At 39.0% G+C, this 19,639-nt stretch overlaps 1 protein-coding gene across 5 annotated transcripts in view; it reads left to right on the top strand.

Annotated features, from left to right (window-relative positions):
• The first annotated feature begins 2,465 nt into the window (after positions 1-2,465).
• Positions 2,466-19,639, top strand: part of dpy19l3 (dpy-19 like C-mannosyltransferase 3) — a 35,566-nt gene continuing 18,392 nt past the window's right edge. The window contains exons 1-16 of one of the 5 annotated variants that reach the window (XM_057335310.1): positions 2,466-2,756; positions 3,760-3,890; positions 4,346-4,473; positions 6,941-7,031; positions 8,365-8,486; positions 8,601-8,746; positions 9,157-9,280; positions 12,153-12,287; positions 12,374-12,505; positions 13,324-13,425; positions 13,590-13,663; positions 13,952-14,110; positions 14,687-14,809; positions 15,209-15,320; positions 15,905-15,961; positions 16,246-16,328. In XM_057335310.1, the coding sequence (XP_057191293.1) occupies positions 3,782-3,890; positions 4,346-4,473; positions 6,941-7,031; positions 8,365-8,486; positions 8,601-8,746; positions 9,157-9,280; positions 12,153-12,287; positions 12,374-12,505; positions 13,324-13,425; positions 13,590-13,663; positions 13,952-14,110; positions 14,687-14,809; positions 15,209-15,320; positions 15,905-15,961; positions 16,246-16,328 (1,697 nt within the window). In that variant the 5' untranslated portion in view covers positions 2,466-2,756; positions 3,760-3,781. The other 4 variants (XM_057335319.1, XM_057335328.1, XM_057335339.1 and 1 more) reach the window with 4 other exon arrangements.

Raw genomic sequence — 19,639 nt, forward strand, 5'->3', positions numbered from 1 at the left:
TTATAGCAGACAGGAGTGTTCAGTCTTATTGATATTGAAGGCTGTTGCAGCCATAGCAACAGTAGTCAAGGTGCAGTCAAACAGGATTCGGAGTGTAAATGGACTCCTGCTGTTGCGTTAAACTGCTGAGCGGTGAGGCTTTCTGCATATCTAAGGCATAACCTTACAAAGATTTCCACATTCCATGATACTGTGAAAAAATGTAATACCTGCATTTTGTGATTTTTTTTGTATTAAAAATAATTTTAACAAGTGAATTTATTAAAAATACATACACATCCAAGCAGAATAATTTAAAGGACATCCAATAGGAAACTACAAGCTTTGTTTATATAGCTTTCAGGTTTCCAGTGTAATCATACTAAGTGACAAAAGTTTTGCTGTGGCTCAGTGGTTAGACGCAGGGGTGTCCAAAGTCAGTCCTGGAGGGCCAGTGTCCTGCAAAGTTTAGCTTCAACCCTAATCAAACACACCTGAACAGCTAATCAAGGTCTCACAAAGCAGACTAGAAACTTCCAAACAGGTGTGTTGAGCCAAGTTGGAGCTAAACTCTGCAGGACAGTGGCCCTCCAGGACCGACAAGCATGGCGCTAGGAACGCCAAGGTCAAGTGTTCGATCCCAGGGGATTGCATGTAGTCAGGGCCAGATTAACACTTCACTGTACCCGGGGCAACAATATTCAAGGGCCCCATCATCACGACCCCAGGATCACCATAATCTGGCAAAATACTGAATAAATTACAGTAATACAGTAAATATACTCAATATTTCAATAACTAACTGTCATCAAGTGCATTTTGATGTACAGATGTGCAAATGCTCATAGAACTACAAATGCACCACAGTGTTCTCTTGTCAAAGCCATTCACTCATGATGTTATGAAAACAAAACGCATTGGCATCAGTATAATCTGGCAAAATTGACCCACTACATAGAGAGTGAAGGAAGTGTCCTCCATTTTCACAAAAAAATTAAATAAGCAACCATTTTCAAAGCATCCAATATTTATTTAACAACACCTACACCCAACACAAATGTATTGAATTGATAGAGCCATCACAGAGGAAGTCCACAGACAAGACACAAACAAAAATCCATAATCTCCTAGAATCAAGTAGCATTTTGGTCCTCAGCTCATTTTAAACAGAAATCACCCTGTCACCTCAGAATTCAACAGGACAATCAAGTTATAGTGCAATATAAACATTTTGAAATCTGCTGTTTTCTCTCAACAACAATAAACAATTTACAGCATTTTCATGGAGCCACCACAAGGAAAACATAAATAAAATGCAGTATCATCTGCTCCTAAACTCATTTTAACTTGTTTTAAAACAGAAAACAACCTGTCACATCACAGTTCAACAAGACAGGCAAGGGTTAAACATTTTTGTGCAAGATAAACATTTGGAAATCTGTCAATTTCTCTCAATTAGACAAGACAAAAAGAAATGCTACATAATCTGGCAATGAAGCAGATCGTTGGTGAGGGAGCGTGTCCTACTCCCAAGTCCGGACTCCCTCACCGAAGCAAGACACTTGGCAGACCGGTTCTGGAAAGCTGCAGGCCCTCGGACGATCGCCTCTTCACGGAGCGGCTCTGTAACCGGCCCCCACAGTGCAGGATCCACAGGGAGTAGAGGCGTTGAGGTACAGGGGCTGCTCGCAGACTCGACGAGCGGCTCAGATGGCGGTGAGACTCGACCATCACCGCTTCCCTCAACGGTCGCACTCGCAGCAGAATCCGGGCCGTTTGAAGATGCTGCCGGGGGCTCTTCGCTCTCGGGGCTGTGAACATTAGCTAGCGCCGGCAGTGAAGAAATGTCCTGACTAGCTGAGCTGTCCTCGTAGACGGATGCTGCCTTAGCAGAACAGTTGCTAACGTTTACTAGCGTGAAGAAATTCCCTATTTTCGGTATATATTTTAAATGTTCTGCGTTCCTGATATCCTTCTCCTTTTTTAATTTCCGTTTAGCGCTCCCACTTAGCTTCTCCATGTTTGCATTTTTTGAGTTGTGTTGTGTAGCGGAGCTTGCCGTCACGCGACCGGCTCAGTGCACGTTGATTGGCGTCACCGCCCTGGGCCCTTTAGAGGTCGTGGGCCCCTGGGCAATTGCCCAGTTGCCCATATGGTTAATCCGGCCCTGCATGTAGTTATAAACAAATGTATAGTACAATGCAATGTATGTCGCTTTGGATAAAAGCGTTTGCCAAATGCATAAAAAAAAATTAAAAGTACAAATGTCAATCAACTATATACTCTAAAATAACAGAACATCAAAATTGTAAATACAATTCTCATCACATAAGAAAAGAGCTTTTTTGGCTACCGTTTGTATTTACTTTACAGTTAAATTGTGGTTAATTCTTTAACCATTACCTAGTGTGTTCAGAGTGCTGTGTAACCAATGAGTAAATCTGCCCCTGTGTCCCGGGGCAAGTATTCAACAGGTACCGGGACGGTGAGACAGAGAGCTTCTCCGGGCGGATGGATGTGCAGGAAGCGCTCCCTTTTCTTTACGCTGCGGCGTATCGCTGTATGCTATAAATCTACAGAAAAAAAATAAAACACGGCGATGACTAAAAGACCAATTACTTATACAGGGCTATTGTCTTTATTCGTGTTGATTATACGATGAGGTTTATTTCCATGCACTGCTCGCAGACTGGAGGCGAGTGATTGTCCGTGAGGAGGAGGAGCCACCGGACATCCGATAAGGAACTACGAGCTTCATTCAACGGTGACGCACATGGGTTAGTGATTATTAATCTGCATTGTTTTAATGAAGGAAAGCGCACGGGAAAAGCAAGCAGCAGCTGTCTGCCTGTCTCCAACAGGGGAGCGAGATGAGCGCTGATGCGATCTGAGATCTCCTGACATTGTTGCTGAGCTGTGAGCAGGAAACGCCGCTGCGAAACACAGGCCTGCCAATGATGAATGAATGAACGCGGTGTGACGCTTTGTTTGTTTTGGATGGTTAAACGAGTGCTCTGGTGCGTTTGTTACAATGTTACTGTAATAAAACGGACACGTGAACTGTTGAACTTGCGCGCAGGTCGTGGAAGTGTCATGATACATGAACGGAGATACATTGAGACCGTTAACGTTAGCTGTAGGATTTCCTGAATAACGGTAATAGATCTGAATTGTATCCCGCCGAAGTGTTTGTCAATAGCGCAAGAGAGGCGGACTTGATTGAATCATTCTGTTTCATTGCTTGTTGATCGAGTTACACGTCCATTGCATTGCACACATGTGGGCAGAAACAGGCAGATAGTGTGCTGTATTGTTTCTTTATGTAGACGGAATTATCTACCTAAAACACCTGCTTTGCAAGTGAGTGATTGGATGAATTATTATAAATGTATTATTATAAATGTAGCCCTTCATATATACATACTAAGGCTCATATGCAATTATTTTTGCACAGTCAATTTTAGTTTATTAATTATTATATTAAATATATACAGTGCGTAGTACGCACTACCCTGCTGAAAAAACAATAGAATCATGCCCAAAACAACAGGAAATGTAATGGTTATAATGGGAATTGTACTAGCTTTAATGGAGGCTATATTGGTGTCTACTGCTATGTGCTGGATTCTACATGTATATGTCTTATACATGAAATAAATGTTTTATACTGTTCAATGTGGTTATTTCAATTGATTTCTGCAATATATTGTAATGCTCATGCAGTGTATCGAGCACATTTGTCATTCTTTTTAAACATATGCTCACAATATCTTTTTCCAGAACTTGAAGGCTGTTTTCCAGCATGACTGCTGTCAGACAAAGGAAGGGCAGCAAAGGGAAGGACCCTGGCCCCAGCATTCAGAACCTAAAGCCAGAATGTATAGCTGAATCAAAAGAGAGGCTTAAAACAGGTCAGTGCTGTTTCAAAGATCAATAAAAGTGATTGTAGGTCAAGCCGGAACAAAGGAGGCGCCAGAAACGAAAGATGCAGAGAGATCTTGTAAATCAATGGCAACGCTTGTACTTTAAATGCAGGCCTACCTATTATTTATTTAGCTTTCTAAACATCATTTAACGAAACTGTCTATTATAGTACAAAAAAGTCATATCCAGATCCACCACTGGCCAACCATCTACCCCACATCGACGGCTCATCTGCCATGAATGCTGAATTACAACTGTTCAGATCAATTGATTTCAAATCGTAGCTGTTCATATATTTTGGATTTTAGCACAGCTGGTCTGCTCTATTGACCAATATTTTTATAATAAAAAATAGGCTAGTATAATATAAATGGAATTGTGGGCTCTCTTCTCTTTTTTAGCATGTGGGTTGTAAGAGTAATACTGCTGTCATTCCCTCCAGGTGGTTTCTCATGGTGGACAATATTGTGTCTAATCATTGGCTCAATAGTGGGAGTTAGCCTGGGCTTACTGTGCTGCATCTATGTGGCTACGCTTCATGACAATGACCTGTGGTTCTCCAATATAAAGGTAAAATACACTTTTGTTTTGGTACACGAGTAGCGATGTGAAAATACATCATTTTAGATTGATTTACTTTCAGGCTTTCAAAAATGTCAAATGTCTTTCGAGTGTTCTTAGGCTACACGNCCTAATATGAAAAACAGCACTAGATTTGTGTGGTTACATTTGCCGGTGTTCTTATGTGCACGTCTCGCATACATTTCCTCCTGAAAAAAGAGTACTTTCCATGTGTGCTGAATGATTATTTTTCTCTCCCGCTTTGGCATAACACTCACATAAACAGAGTTTGGGCTGTAGATCGTGTTATGACTTCCAGAGCTGAAACAGAAGAAACCAGCAATGCCAAAAATGTTATGTCATGTTCAGTTGGATACATCAGTTTGTGTCCCAGATTCCTTATTAAAATGAAACAGATCATGGGAGGTTTAACCACATTTCCCAATCAGCTGTAGGTTTTGTAATAGATCTATTTCTTTTTATGCATGCAATGTGACACAGCCTTTTGTTCACTTACTGCTACTTCTTTTATGGGATATTTTATTTGATTATTTCTCATGTTATAATGCATTGATTTGTCTTGAAACTTGTTTTGTAATTTTTTTTATTTCACAATTATAAAGTCAGTGCCATTGTTCATATATTAAGCCATACATCGCTCTATACCCAGGGATCCTTTTAAGTGCACAGTAATATTTGGGGCCACACATTCACACATTTCTGATCTGTCTGGTTTATACAGTACAACATGTGTTTTGTATTTGATCTCAAGTTTAAAATGAAGTCATAGTGCAACTGCAGTGGAAAGCTAATGCACTCTAGCTGGTGTTTGATAGTGGGCATGAGGCATCTTTTATCTGAACACTTGCTTTTGTAAACGTGACTCGCAGTGATTGGATGACCACACTTTTTATTCTCCATGTGTTTCATTTTTCAGCTGAAGAAAAATGAAAAAGGACTAGTAAAAGGGCTTGAAAATATTCTTTATTTGAACACAACATAAAAGATAAAAATTGCTTGTATTAGAGGTTGGTTTAGTAGCTATTCAAATGTTTCTGTAGAGATCTTCCATTAGAAACGCGGGCGGGTTGCCTTTGGAGTGTTCCGGGAACCGGCAGAAAATTTCACAGGGATTTTGTAAATGTTTTCAGCAGGAGTTGGTCTTACAGTCAGTTTCATCACTGATGTTCAAATGTTGCCAGACTTCTTGACCGAAGGCTTTTAAAGATTGTATGTGTCTCTTCTGGGACGCAGCAGGAGACAGCTGCCACTACAGCTTCTAAATTCATTGTGCGTGAAGTCACGACCAGGACAGTTAGAGAACCACACTATCGTCATAGTGTACAGTCAAATTGTTTTCACAAATGCGCTTAAACCTCTAAATTATGTTCCTAGTTTGTGTTCCTTTTTTTCATCTTTTTTCTATTTTTTTCCCCTGACTACCAAGAGGTCACCAGTTGTGCAGCCCACATGCCTTCCTTCCTGTCTCAGCCCCTTTCTCTCTGATCACATGTGAAATGTTCCTCTGGCAGATTGAGCTTAGAATGACCTCATGAGGTTCTGTTTTATTGTTTTAATACGTACGCTTGAAAGTTTTGGGGCAAGTAACTCTGGAAAAGAGTCATAAACAAAAGCGGGAGCTTACGGACAGAAGCAGAGAGGGACTCCTAGGATAGACAGAGCTCAATAATACTTGAGAATGAGAGTTCGTCGTGGGAGGAACAGCAATCTGGATGATAACACACCGACCTCCCAGAACAGACTGCCTATGGGTAACTTTGGGGCCAAAGACAATCTACAGGATTATAAGAGTGGGCAGGGGAACACGGAGAGGTGCCTAAAGCTTTCATGGTGTCACATTCCGGTGCAAAGCTGTTGGCTGGCTGTTGTCATAGCAGCAGGTTTGCTGTTGGCAGGGGTTATTGGGCTGTTTCATGCATGGTGTGTTTATTCTATACACGAGAATCTGCTGTGGTTTTCACACCTAAAGGTAAGCAGGACCCGGATCTGTCTTCTGTTTTGTCTCTGGGAGTGTTGCTTAGAAACATTAAGTGAATGCGTGTCTCTTTGTAATCGGGATATGCAGTCTCTGTCCGGTCATTCTTTGTCCGGATCTGATTCTTTATACGACATTATTTCTTCTTTAAATAGACTATTGAAATGGACTTTTTCATTAACGTTTCAGAAGTTCTTTATAAAACAATTTCATTCGATATTACTCGTTATTGTGGAACATTAAGACCTTTTTTGAATGTAGTTTAATTGCGAAAACTGCTTCCACTTTAAAATGTTTCATATTTACAGCATTTTTTTCCTCAAGACATTTGCAACAACAAAAATGTTTGTGGTGCTCAGACAGCTGCTTTGATTTCTTTGTCATATGGAAAATGAATTGTATTTTAACACCATTTGTAGCTATTGCATTGCTTGTCATACTTCACATTTACTAAATCTTACCATTTCTATTGCATGGTAGGAAGTCGAGCGTGAAATCTCCTTCCGGACAGAATGTGGCCTTTATTACTCTTACTACAAACAGATGTTGAAGGCCCCTTCAATACAACAAGGTATAGAGATTTAAGTACCACACATGTGCAGATCATCATAAATGGACAAGACGGATTGAATTGTTAAACAATCACACTAGTGCCCTGTAATCTCTTCTAACAATTAATTTAAGTGATAGTTCACCCCAAAATGAAAATTCTGGCATCATTTACTCACTCTCTTGTCTTCAAAATATCCTCTTTTGTGTTCTGCAGAAGAAAGAAAGTCACAAAAGTTTGAAATGACAAGAGGATGAGTAAATGATGATGGAATTTTTTTAGGGTATTTGGGGTATTTTTAAGTAGAAAATGAATATGTAACTTTAATTTTAACAAGATTTAACAACACACTATCATACCATTTTTTTAAACTTTCATTTATTTTGTAGCTCAGTCCATTTAGTAATGGCAAGTTTTCTAAACCGGCCTGTCTGGTTTCTGTTATCACTTATGTAATACGAGTAGTATCAAAGGAATGTTTTATTGCGTAACTATGTCAGTATCACCGGTCTCAAAAAATAGTGGGAAGAGAGGAAATGCGCAACTTTGCTCTAAGTGGTCTTGGGGAGAATAATTCCCTTAACAGCCCCATTTGGGATAGATTTCTTTTGTGTTCCTGCTGAAAAACATCCCTATTAGGTCATTACCCATTGAGACTGAAATGGTAAAAGCCGCAGTGATGCCAAAAGCTGTTCACTAAACATGATTACAATTCAACCTTTGTACTATAGTACATTACTATTGTGCATCGCTTATCTACTCCGCAATCATGGAAATCGATTACTGTAAATCTATACGGCAACTGTCAAGGCAGATCTGCAATGATATACAGTTTGATGTGTATTATACCATTTTCAACATTTTATTTACTTTATGCCACAATTTCAATCTGCATTAGGAAGAAGCTGATTTTTCTAAAATAAGAAATGTGGGCTTTAGACATTTATACCTGTGGTTCAACGATTTTCCGTTTTATGGAACCCATTGTACTTGAAATATATATCTTTTTTTGCAGTTCATACTAAAAGGAAACTGTTTTGTGAAGTGGAGTCCCTCTGATTTTGATTTCAAATAAATTCCTTTAAAAAGCTGAATGTCCCGTTGGTCAACATACTTTTCCTAGCACAGATTATGCCGTTCTTTGAAGTTCTTTATTATTTAATAATAATTTTTTTAATCAATTTCTAAGATGTAGATGAAGGTTAGCTTGCTATCAAGAATATAACTGCATATTTTTGAATGTTATCGCTATGTTGCTGGTATGTTTACTGGTTTATATTCACTCTCAAAGTTTCCCAAACATATAAGAATCTGCAAAGTTTGAGGTTACCAAAAGGTTTGTTTGTATTCCCAGGTCTTTATGAGCTTATGCATGACAACACTACTGAATCCAAGAGGACTATAAACATCCTTCAGCGTATGAATATCTACCAAGAAGTGGTCCTTAGCATTTTATACAGAATATTGCACATCCAGGTATCTTTTCTATTCTCTTTGTAGGAAAGATTCGATATAGATTCTCCTGGGCTTTCAAAGAATCTTATTTATTTTTGTCCTGCGTGTACGCTCCTGTACGCGTTTGTTTTGCAGGCCTACTTGGAGCCAATTTATTTCTACATCTACACAGTGTTTGCTTTGCAGACTGTGTATGTCATCGCTCTCTTTATCACGAGCTGGTTACTCAGTAACTCCTGGCTGGCCGGAGCACTCACTGGAGTGTGGTACATTCTCAACAGGTATTGTGCACATGGAGAGATTACAATCAAATTCTCACAGGCACACATATAACCTTTGCAGCTCATCCTCCTAGAGGTAAAACAACAAATGCGAGCGCTTAATGTTATTCTGTGAGCATCTGGATTCAGATAAGTGTGAAAGCTGATACCTTTCTCCAAAATATGATTTTAATATTTCAAAGTCAGCACTGAAATGAAATTTGTCATATAGAGGGCTCTTTAATTCAATGCGACATGCCGCAGGCTAATTTACGGGACGTTCCCCATGGAGCTACCACAGTTTTTACAGAACTCACTTTAAATATTTGAAAATCATCCCACTTTTGGAGACATTCCTATTTTTTTTCTCACATTGTATGCCTGTTTTCAGTGTTTAATTGTGTTTACTTTTCTTGATGCTTTGTATGCAGAGTAGACACCACTCGAGTGGAGTTTACCATCTCTCTAAGGGAGAACTGGTCTATACCTTTCTTGGCTCTGCAGGTAGCAGCAATAACATGCTACTTAAGACCACAACTAAAACCTATTCACCAGGTAATTCTCTTTCTGTTGTCTCTTTAATAGCCTATTTGGTTTAAAGGGATAGTTTGCCCTAAAAATTAAAATTCTGTCATCATTTTTTCACCCTCATGTCATTCAGAACCTGTATATGACCACAAATACCACAAAAGAAGATATTTTGAGAAATGTCTCAGTGGTTTTGTGTCCTTAGAATTAAAGTCAAGGCCAATGTTGTCTGGCTACCAACATTCTTTAAAGTAGTAGTTCACCATCAAAAATACTGTCATCATTTAGCCTACTCACCCTCTTGTCATTTCAAACCTGTATGACATTCTTTCCTCTGCAGAACACAAATGAAGATAATTTGAAGAATGTTGGTAACAGAAAACCGTTGATCCCTATTTACTTGCATTGGTTTTGTGTCCATACAATAGAAGTGAAAGGGGACCAATGGTTTTTGGTTACCAACATGTTTTCAAAATATCTTCTTGTGTGTTTTACAGAAGAAAGAAAATCCCACCAGTTTAAAATGACAACAGGGTGAGTAAATGATGACAGAATTTTCATTTTGAAGGTGAACTATTTCTTTAAAATATCTTTGTGTTCTGCAGAAGAAAGTTGTACATGTACAGGTTTGGAATAGGGCAGCAACAAACGATTATTTTGATAATCGATTAGTTGAACGATTATTTTTTCGATTAATTGGATAAAAGTTTAATTAGATCTTTTGCTTATACAGTAATGACTAAATCAGAGATGGGAAAAGTATACACAACTGAACTCATTTGCCTTCTCCCAAAATGTTGTGGATGTCTCCCTAACTAACACACCAAGGCTGAGTTGATTCAGGTGTGTCATATTAGAAGCAGCCGACAATAGACTCTCCCAAACGTGGGAGGGAGAGGGTGGTTGGCCAAAGAAATCATTTTTTTGTGGCATGAAAAGTGAGATATTTGTCATTCAAATGTAGTGAAGTACAGTAAAAAGTATCCAGAAAAAATAATACATAAGTATAGTACAAAAAGTGTACTTCGTTACTTCCCACCTCTGATATAAATAAACCCACAAATCAGGGTATTTAGCATATTATGTACTTTGCAAAGTGCAAACGCCACAAATTGAGTTTTAAAAATATAATCATTAATTTTGTCACTTAAAACACCTCTCCCCTTTAAACTTTAAAACTGCACGGCTTTAAGAGATGCATGCAAAACAGGTCTGACTTAAAAACTGCGCACCAAGTGCTGCACAGAGAGACACGTTTGACTTTAAAACTGTGCAACTCATGCTGCATGGAGGGACATTTAGGCCCAATCCCAATTCTACCCCTTACCCCTACACTAGGGGTGTCTCAATTCTCTTTTGGTTGGAGGGGGTAAGGGCCAGATAGCCCTTCAAATGAAGATTTTTCGGGACCTCACTTCAAACGAAGGGCTAAGAGAAATTTCCAACATGGCTGCTCACTTGAACAAGCAGACCCAGATGTAAGTAATTTTTGCCATTAATAAGGATTTTTATGACAATTTTTCATTTTATGTATGTTACATTCAATCTTGTGTTTGTATTTATGGTGATGTTCGCTAAAAAAATCGCTAAAGATCAGCACTGATTGCGCGATATTAGAAAATATATTTTTATGTCATATACCCGGTGCATCGGCGCATATCCTCTGACGTAACGTTAGGAGCTAGCAACGAAGTATGATGACGTATACCAGTGTAGTAGTGGTGTTCAATTTCTTAGCGGAAAATTTGTAACCCTTCCCCTTGCCACTTTGTTTCAAGGGGCAAGGGGAAGGGGGCGAGGCCCAATCCTATTTTCTACCCCTTCGCCTACCCCTCGCCCATTCTTACAATTGGGTCTGCTTGCTCGAGTGAGCAGCCATGTTGGAAATTTCTCTTAGCCCTTCGTTTGAAGTGAGGTCCCGAAAAATCTTCGTTTGAAGGGCTATCTGGCCCTTCCACCTTCCACCTCCAACCAAAAGAGAATTGAGACGCCACTACACCTTCACATGAATGCGCCAAACGGAGGGGTAGGGGAAAGCGTAGGGGTAAGGGGTAGAATTGGGCTTGGGATTGGGCCTAGAAGGGAAGAAGACGCGCTAACTGCTCAGCTCGCAAGTGTCGTCACAGACCAACTAACCGATAATGAAATTCGTTGACAACTATTTTCATTATTGATAATTATCAATTTTATCGATTAGTTGTTGCAGCCCTAATTTGGAATGACATTAATTTTCATTTTGAGGGGGACTATACCTTTGAAAAACATAAAGCTCAGTGTACAATTATTAGAAAATAAAACATTAGAAAATAATTACAAATAGATTTTGTTTGGATTAGAAAAAATCAGATACCCACACCCTATATGCTTTTGGTTAATATTGTTATATTAGATTGGTCGGGATGCTCAAAGAAAAACAAATTTGGGGAAAAACAAACTTGTATTTGGTGATTTTTTTTCAGTTAAAAGAATGGCATGATTCGGCTTTTAGTAACTGTCAAAATAAAGTCCTTTGTAATAACTTGGGTTTATCTTTCTTGATCACTCACTTTGCAAAACACTGACAAATGCCTTGTGAAAACTGTTGAGAGTGAGGGAGCATGTGACAGTAAAGTTTGAGAAACATTTATCACTGTTTGCTGCTGTTAGTGAAACTTTTATGAAATATGAAACAGTGGTTAGCAATTGCCAGTGTATGTATGAAACATTTACTCTGCTGAGCACACATTTGTTCTCGCTCAGTATGTGTTCTCAGTAGAGTATAATAGCTTTCCTGACATATAGTTCTTCACTGGAAAAAATCTCATTGTAGGAGTTCTGAGGAAAGAAACCTTGAATGTTTTTCAATGTTTGGGTGTCTGGACAGTAGGCACTGAAATAACGTGTGTGTTCTCGACCGCAGAGGGTGGTGCTGTGGCTGGTGTTCGTCGCAACCTTCTGCTTCTGTTTGACGTGGCAGTTCAATCAGTTTATCCTGCTGGTGCAGGCCCTTATAATATTTACTCTGGACTGCCTGGACTTCTTCACAGCGGAGCAGGTAACACATAGACACACAATCATACTGTAGATCTTACGTATTTGGAGTTGGAGTAAGGTTGGATATTGAATGCTCTATCTCTGTAGGCGGTGTATCTGTACCTGATCCAGGTGTTGAGTCTGTTATTAGTGTGGTTGCTGCAGTTCTGCAATTCTATGATTCTGGGCTCTCTGGTTCTCAGCTTCATTGTGTCAGCTCTCTTCATCAGACACTTTCAGGTCAGTGTGCACTTCCAAAGTACTTCACAGATAATAGAAGTCCATTATCTTGTATTTTGATGATGAAATGGATAGACTTGATGAAGAAATCTGAAATTAAGAAAATTCTGTGCATCACCTTTTCAATGTGTACAATTTTTTATGCAAATATGTCACTAAAATGTTCCATCGGATGTTAGAACAACATTCAGCAGTTGTTTCTGTGGCAGTTGCTTATGTGAATCTGTTCTTTCATAGATGATTTTGAAAGATGGACCGCTAGCAGTGCTCAATATGGCTCCCGTAGGCATAGAAATTCTGCCTTTCAGATGAAAGAGCCAATTGTGTGTTTGATACAAGCATCACCTGTTTCTTAAATCTAGACTGGGTTGAATCACAGTGCGATTTATGCTGAAGAAACAGAATTTATGATACACTTGTTGTCCGGTTTTATAGCTGATTTGACATTTATTACTGAAACATCTTGACAACAAGATTGTAGATTTCCATAATTCAAGTAGATGGGACGTGTCTTTGCATTGCCTAGATTGCAAAGTGCTGCATAGTGGGGTTGCCAAGATGGCCGCCAAGTGAAGTGATTTCTTTTTAAGACACAAAGAAAAGCGCAAAAATACACTGTAGAACTGTAAAACGTTAACTTTTAAAGCCCTGTCAAAACTTTCAGGGCTGGGTTTCCCGAAACCTACTGAACGCTTATACCTTAAGAGTGGTAGCGATATATTCTTAAGAACGACACAAGTGATACGAAGGTTTCGGGAAATCCAGCCCTAAACATCGATGTGGTTTATTTATTAATACCTACTTTGTATGGCTTTCAGACTGGGCTTAAAACCGGTGGCTTTGTTACACGAATTGGAAAGCTGTCTCTACACACACTCCTAGTCTTCACATTAACTTTCCTCATCAATTATTCAGCCAAGGTGAGCCATGAATCTTGTTCTACATCTTCTGCCCTATCATAAATGATGCGATTGATCTGCTCTACATGGTCCTTCAGAGACCTTCCAGTCTTCATTCTCTTTCTTACTACCTTCCCACATATATGAATGACCTTGTCCTTCACTCTCTCCATCTTAATTGACAGAGAATACTTCAGCTGAAGTCGGACGAGCACATCTTTAAGTTCATAAAGGTCAAGCTTGGCTTTGGGGCTACAAGGTGAGTCGAGCTCCATCTCACACTGGATTTAAGCCTTTATCGTGTGTCAAAGGCCTTATTGTGATGTCTTATTCAGAAGTAAGATCCACACTGAGACTCGAGCGAGCCATTAATCCTCTGTGATTAAACTGATCCAGCTCTGGTGGAAAAATAACATCTGGCATGCAATGTAATCTGATCATCCACTAGATATATTGGGAGCAATTTCAGCCGATCGGATGAATTGTTGCTCCCAATAATCTGTATAATGTATTTACTCTTTCTCTTCACGCTCTCTCTCTTTTTCAGAGACTTTGATGCCAGTCTCTATTTGTGTGAGGAAGCCTTTGGCTTGTTGCCATTGGATACATTCGAGCGCTTGGCTGGCACAGTTATGTTGTATCCGTATCTGTGCACCCTCAGTGCGCTCTTCATTCTCTTTCTGCTGGTGGCTCTTTCTAATCTCAGGTACATTTTCTTTGGAAAAAAACTTATTTGCAGTGCTTTATTTTACAGTCTAACAAGGCAAGCCTTTGTGTTTCTGGGAATTTAGTAGAATTTAGTGCTAAATATACTCATAATGTTCATTTTGTAATTAGAACGGGATGAGAAATGACCGCTAGAGCAATGAACGTAGTTTCATGAGCGCCTTGATGTTACAGCTTATAATACTACTTATAATTTGAGTTATTAATCTTAATACATAATAATTGGACTTTAGATATATTTTTCCCATTAGAGCTTCTGAATATGTATTATTATGTTCTGTTCAAAGCAGATTAGCTGATGCTTTAGGGCTGCTGTGGTCCTTTTCTTTTGTTTTCCTTTCATTTCTCTTATCAGAATTGCCGGGCCCCACAAACACCCAGAGGGGGACCGTACACACACACACACACACACACACACACACACACAAATCAGACCATTAACCTTTCTGTGCATTAAAAAAAATCTCAGAATAGCGTCAGTGATCTTGGCTCCCCTTTATGTTTTATGCATGGATGTCTTTTTACCCATTTTTTTATTTCCAATTTTTCATTCCAGCTCGAGTGGTTCAGGCCAAATGAGCAGGGAGAACGAGGAAAAGACCTTTAGGATGAGGCCAGACGTCGCTTACAATTTATTGCACACCATTTTCTTTGGCCTGCTTGCCTTTTCAACTATGAGGTAAACAAGTTGTGTTGTGCTCTTGCCATGTATCCCTCTTCCTCCGTGTGGATATTTTCGCTCTTTGTTTCAATCACATGCTGTCTTTAATTGCGTTCCCTGTTGCTGCCGCTTACACGCGTCTCAATTTCAATGTCATCCGTCTCATTTCCTGTCCTCCACGTCGCTTCTGAATTGGCATCTCCTTCATCTTATTAGTCCATATCCCAAGTCGTCAGTCCAGTCAAAATTTGAATGATGAGTGAATTATGGCAGAATATCGCGATATCACTTCTGAATCGTAATAGAGTTGAAAATGAATGCTATTTAATGCTTTTGCAGATGAATTGTCGTCTGAACTGCATGGCACAAGAACGTACTATTTCTCAAATTTCTCAATTTATTTTGGATTTCTGGCAGGATGAAATATTTGTGGACTGGCCACATGTGTGCATTTGCTGCCTTTGGGGTGTGTGGTAAGGAGGTTTGGACGTTGTATCTGAGAGTCCTCCATTGCAACACTAAAACCACGGTGAGAAATTTCACAAACACTAAGAAGGTATATAGTGGCTTTCATAGAAAACGATGACATTTACTAAACCCTACACCAAGTGACATTATTAGATTTGGCCAAGTTATGAGCCTTTCAAATAGTGAGAACCACTTTAAATGTTATTTTTGATTTTCTTATATTTCCAACTGCATTTGTGATATCAAAAAGTTGACCCTCGAGACGTCTATAGCCAAACCAACACCTACACACACACCCACACACAGTATACTCAATAATAAGTCATAACAAGAGACATGAGTGTGTATAACTGAAAGAGAATCCAATACATAATTATAGAAGACCACAAAACAATGATGGATGGCTCCTCACTGTGCAAGTGTTATGCGAAAGCAATAATGCTCAATATTATAAATGGATATTGAGTTTCAGTCAGGCATGGCCTTTTTCATCTACATTAGTGTGCTCATGTTAACGCGGCTAAAATTGTGTTTCCCCACTAGGTGGCAGTGTAGTCACAGACCCAGAACGGCAAAAATAGCATCCTGCTTCTTCCCATTTGCAATATGTTGTTATTTATCCGTTTATGTTATCTCTTTCCACAGATGAGACTGATCAGGTACTCTGTTCCAATTGTAATTCTCGCGTTCCTTTATTACAAGGTAAGACATCTGCAACTACGCTATCACGTACCTATTTGCATATTTTGCTAAACTGCCTGGGTGGCAGTTCTTCACAAACAATTCGCATCCCACTGTGTGTGCTATTTGGGAGAGTTTTGATAACACCATGCATTTTTTCCCTGTTAACGTAGCGGTGATATCAGAATTTTGTTTGTACTCTGTACGTTAGTGTTTATTTGACTTTTTGTTGATCGTTATTGTGAGTCATGTCCATTACAGCAGTCAGATGGCTGCGTCTCACTCTCTCATCTCACTCTTGACAGTTTTGGCCCAGACTGAGGGAGGAGGTTTCTGAGCTCAGAGAGTTTTACGACCCAGACACTGTGGAGCTAATGGAGTGGATTAGGTAAAACAGCTGTAATATTCTCTCCCACCTGCACGCTACAGAACAACAATCAGGGGTCGGCAAACTTGGGCAGAGGAGGCAATCATTGAGAAGGAGGGAAATTAATGTTACATTTTAGTTGATTGTTTATTTTAGAAGTGTTGTAGTCCTTTGCATGCCAAATCTCATCCTTAGTCATCATGCACAGTCATTTATGAAACTGCAACGGCACGGCAGCGTAGTTGTTCTGCATTTGGCTTTCACAATAATACTTTGCATAAATGAGGGGATATGTCCGCAAGCAACGTTCTGAAATGAGGATCTCTGCATAATGAGGGAATGACATCTTACAACATGCATATAATAACGCATCGAGATTTTCAAGCCAAGCCTGCACGGTCCTTAACATTCCACATGCGCGACACGATGATGGTGACATTCAAAATCACATCATTAAGAAGAGATGCACTCGAAGTTAACACCACATGACACATTATTCAAAGGGAACAACAAACATGACAACCTCAAGCAAATTATGCGGTAAACAGTAAAAACAAAAACAATGAGGTGGCGATTTGCATAATGTATTCTTGTTCGGTGTGTCCTGGGAAAGAGAATGTAGCGATAGCTTTGTGTGTGTGCGTATACACAGAAGCCTATATAATAGGGATGTAACGATTCACTCAGCTCACGATGCGATGCGAGTCACGATTCTGACCTCACGATGCGATTTATTCACGATTTATTTTTACAAAATGAGTTGAAACAAATTAGAAATGAACAACTTCCCTTGCATTATTTCTTAAATGCTTCACATTTCTTTGTATAATAAAATAATGTATTATTTCAAATAACAAAACTAAACTGCAATTTTATAACAAATTAATAATAGAAAAAGTCACTTTAATATAAACAAACTAATACTGTCTGAGCTTTTCTTGGATTTTTTTGCATTTAAGAAATATCAGCATGTCCACGTTTAGATTTGCAGTGAAAATAGCGGCCCCTGCTGTTCAAAAAATGTATTGCGATTCAGTTCACACCTCAACCGATTTGAATCGTCACTCATTATAACCGATTTTCAACCGGCTCACGGTGAATCGTTACATCCCTACTATATAATAGCATTTAAAAAATTAGGGTCACTTCTTTATTATTATTATTATAAAAATATATAAAATAAGAGTAAAATATTGATTAACACAAATGCAACTATTGGAACAAAACAAAACGTAAACCAAAACTGTTATATTTTAGCAGGTAATGTAGCCACCCTGTGGTTTACTTAGCTTACCTCTTTACCTCTTTATTTTTCAGTCCAATTCATTTAAAAAACTGAAAGAAAATGTTTAATAAATGGCACAATTATATTTTAGTTTCTAAAACAAATGTTAAGCAAGCACATACCTTCAGATCATGAGAAACATTTCTGTTAAGTGACTTTAAACTGATGGTACTGGTTTTTGTGGGTGTTTATGGTCCTTCATGTCAAAAAGGTTGCCAACCCTTGGATCAGACTGATGAAGAAAATCTCCTTTCCACTTTCTTTTACTCTCTTCTCTGCAATCTCCGAAGAACACAAACACAAAGCTGCAGTGATTGCTCTATTCATTCCATCAGATTTGCAGAAGTAAGGCAGCAGGTACCAGTTTTTGGAAGTGGGCCGGCTCGAGATGGTCGTCATGAATAAGACATTAGGTGCTGGAGTGATTCCAGCAGTTGGCAACAGAGAGTTTCATCAATGCCACCAGTCTCATTCAACCGCAGTAAAAAAATAAGCCTCCCTCAGAGTTGTCTTGCCCACTCCTGAGTTTATGCGGCTGTGTGAGGGTGTGCGAAAGACTTAGAGGTTTGGAATGCAATGACACAGGTGATCTCTCACTGAAGAAAATGCGATTTATGTCAGGGATTAGTGTTTGAGTTCCCTTGGCTGGCAGTGTGGCATTAAGCCGCTTCCATGCGCTAATTAACCATCAGATGAAAGAGTTAAGCAGATCACTTCACACTTCGCTGTGTGCCTGCTTCTGCCACTGTTTTATATGTAGATTACCAGAGAGAGAGCGGGTGGGCATGATAAGTGTACCGAGAAGAGAGGCAGTATCGGCCTTGTCTAACCATGATTGGAACTTACTGAATAATATACCACATACTGTGGCACAATGTGGAGAGCGAATGACTAGAACTGTGAAAGTACTGCTGTCAAGCAATCTCCTGATCTAACTTGAGCTGAAAGAAACAAACTAGAAGCTGTGTATGATTTTGTAGCGAGTAGGTGAAAGTTATTTTTAGCTTTTTTATAAGATGGCTATACTGTATAGGGTCGATTGACGGGTTTCAAGCCCTGAGCTGCCATGCTGTCCACTGCTGACATAGCCAGCTGTCGTCTAAATACACTTCAAAAAACAACTAGTAGGATTTACTTAATTTTTTCGTGACAAGTTTTTTTTTTGCAAAAATGTGTGCAAAAAAAACTGTGCAAAAACTTCAACGCTCAAACCAAGAGCATGTGCCATTCTGTCACAGTCCGACATCGTGATGGAGTTCACATGGGTGGTTTGTGCTATTAAAGAAACAGTTCACCCAAAAATTTTAGAGGCATCTCGTCTCATGCCTCATTTGCCCAGATGTATGACTTCCTTTCTTTAGCTGAACACAACTGACGTTTTTTTTTAAGAAAATCCATCACTTTGTATACATAAAGTAATAAGCAACATGATCGAAAACAGTTCATATTTTGAGCATTATTGAGCAAAACCCAAATATGGTGACATAACTTCATGCCTCGTGATTAGTTATGATATATTATTTAGTCAGAAAATGTGTAAGAACAATGAGATTTTAATTTGAATTTAGCAATCTGATGTGCAAGTTTTGGATTCAATTTCACTAAATTTGCACAAAATAATAATAATTTTCTTTCACACACCTATTGTTTCGCTTCAGAAGGCGTTTGTTAACACATTTGGGTGACATTTGGTGCTAAACAAATTTATTAGACTACCCCCCAATGTAAGGTTTGTACCACACCTGCCCTAAACCAACAGTACTGGTGATGACAAAAATCATTTCTATGTTTCTGTATTAGTTATTCCACTAGTATGTGTAAGCTCTTTAGGCAGTGAAGTGTTTCTTAAACTAAAGCTTGTTATCCATGAATTTCCAAATTTAAAGTTTTACAAAAAAGGCAGAAAAAAATAGTAAAGCACTATATTTTTATTCAGATGCCCAGTTAAAGTTATATGAATTGAATGTTATGCTTGATTCATTTCTGACTTCTGAGAGAAGTTGAATGTGCCAGATCAAATTTGGGTATAAACACGTGAATAAAGACT

This window comes from Triplophysa rosa, linkage group LG1 (genome assembly GCF_024868665.1).
Source record: "Triplophysa rosa linkage group LG1, Trosa_1v2, whole genome shotgun sequence".
NCBI classification, from domain to species: Eukaryota; Metazoa; Chordata; class Actinopteri; order Cypriniformes; family Nemacheilidae; genus Triplophysa; species Triplophysa rosa.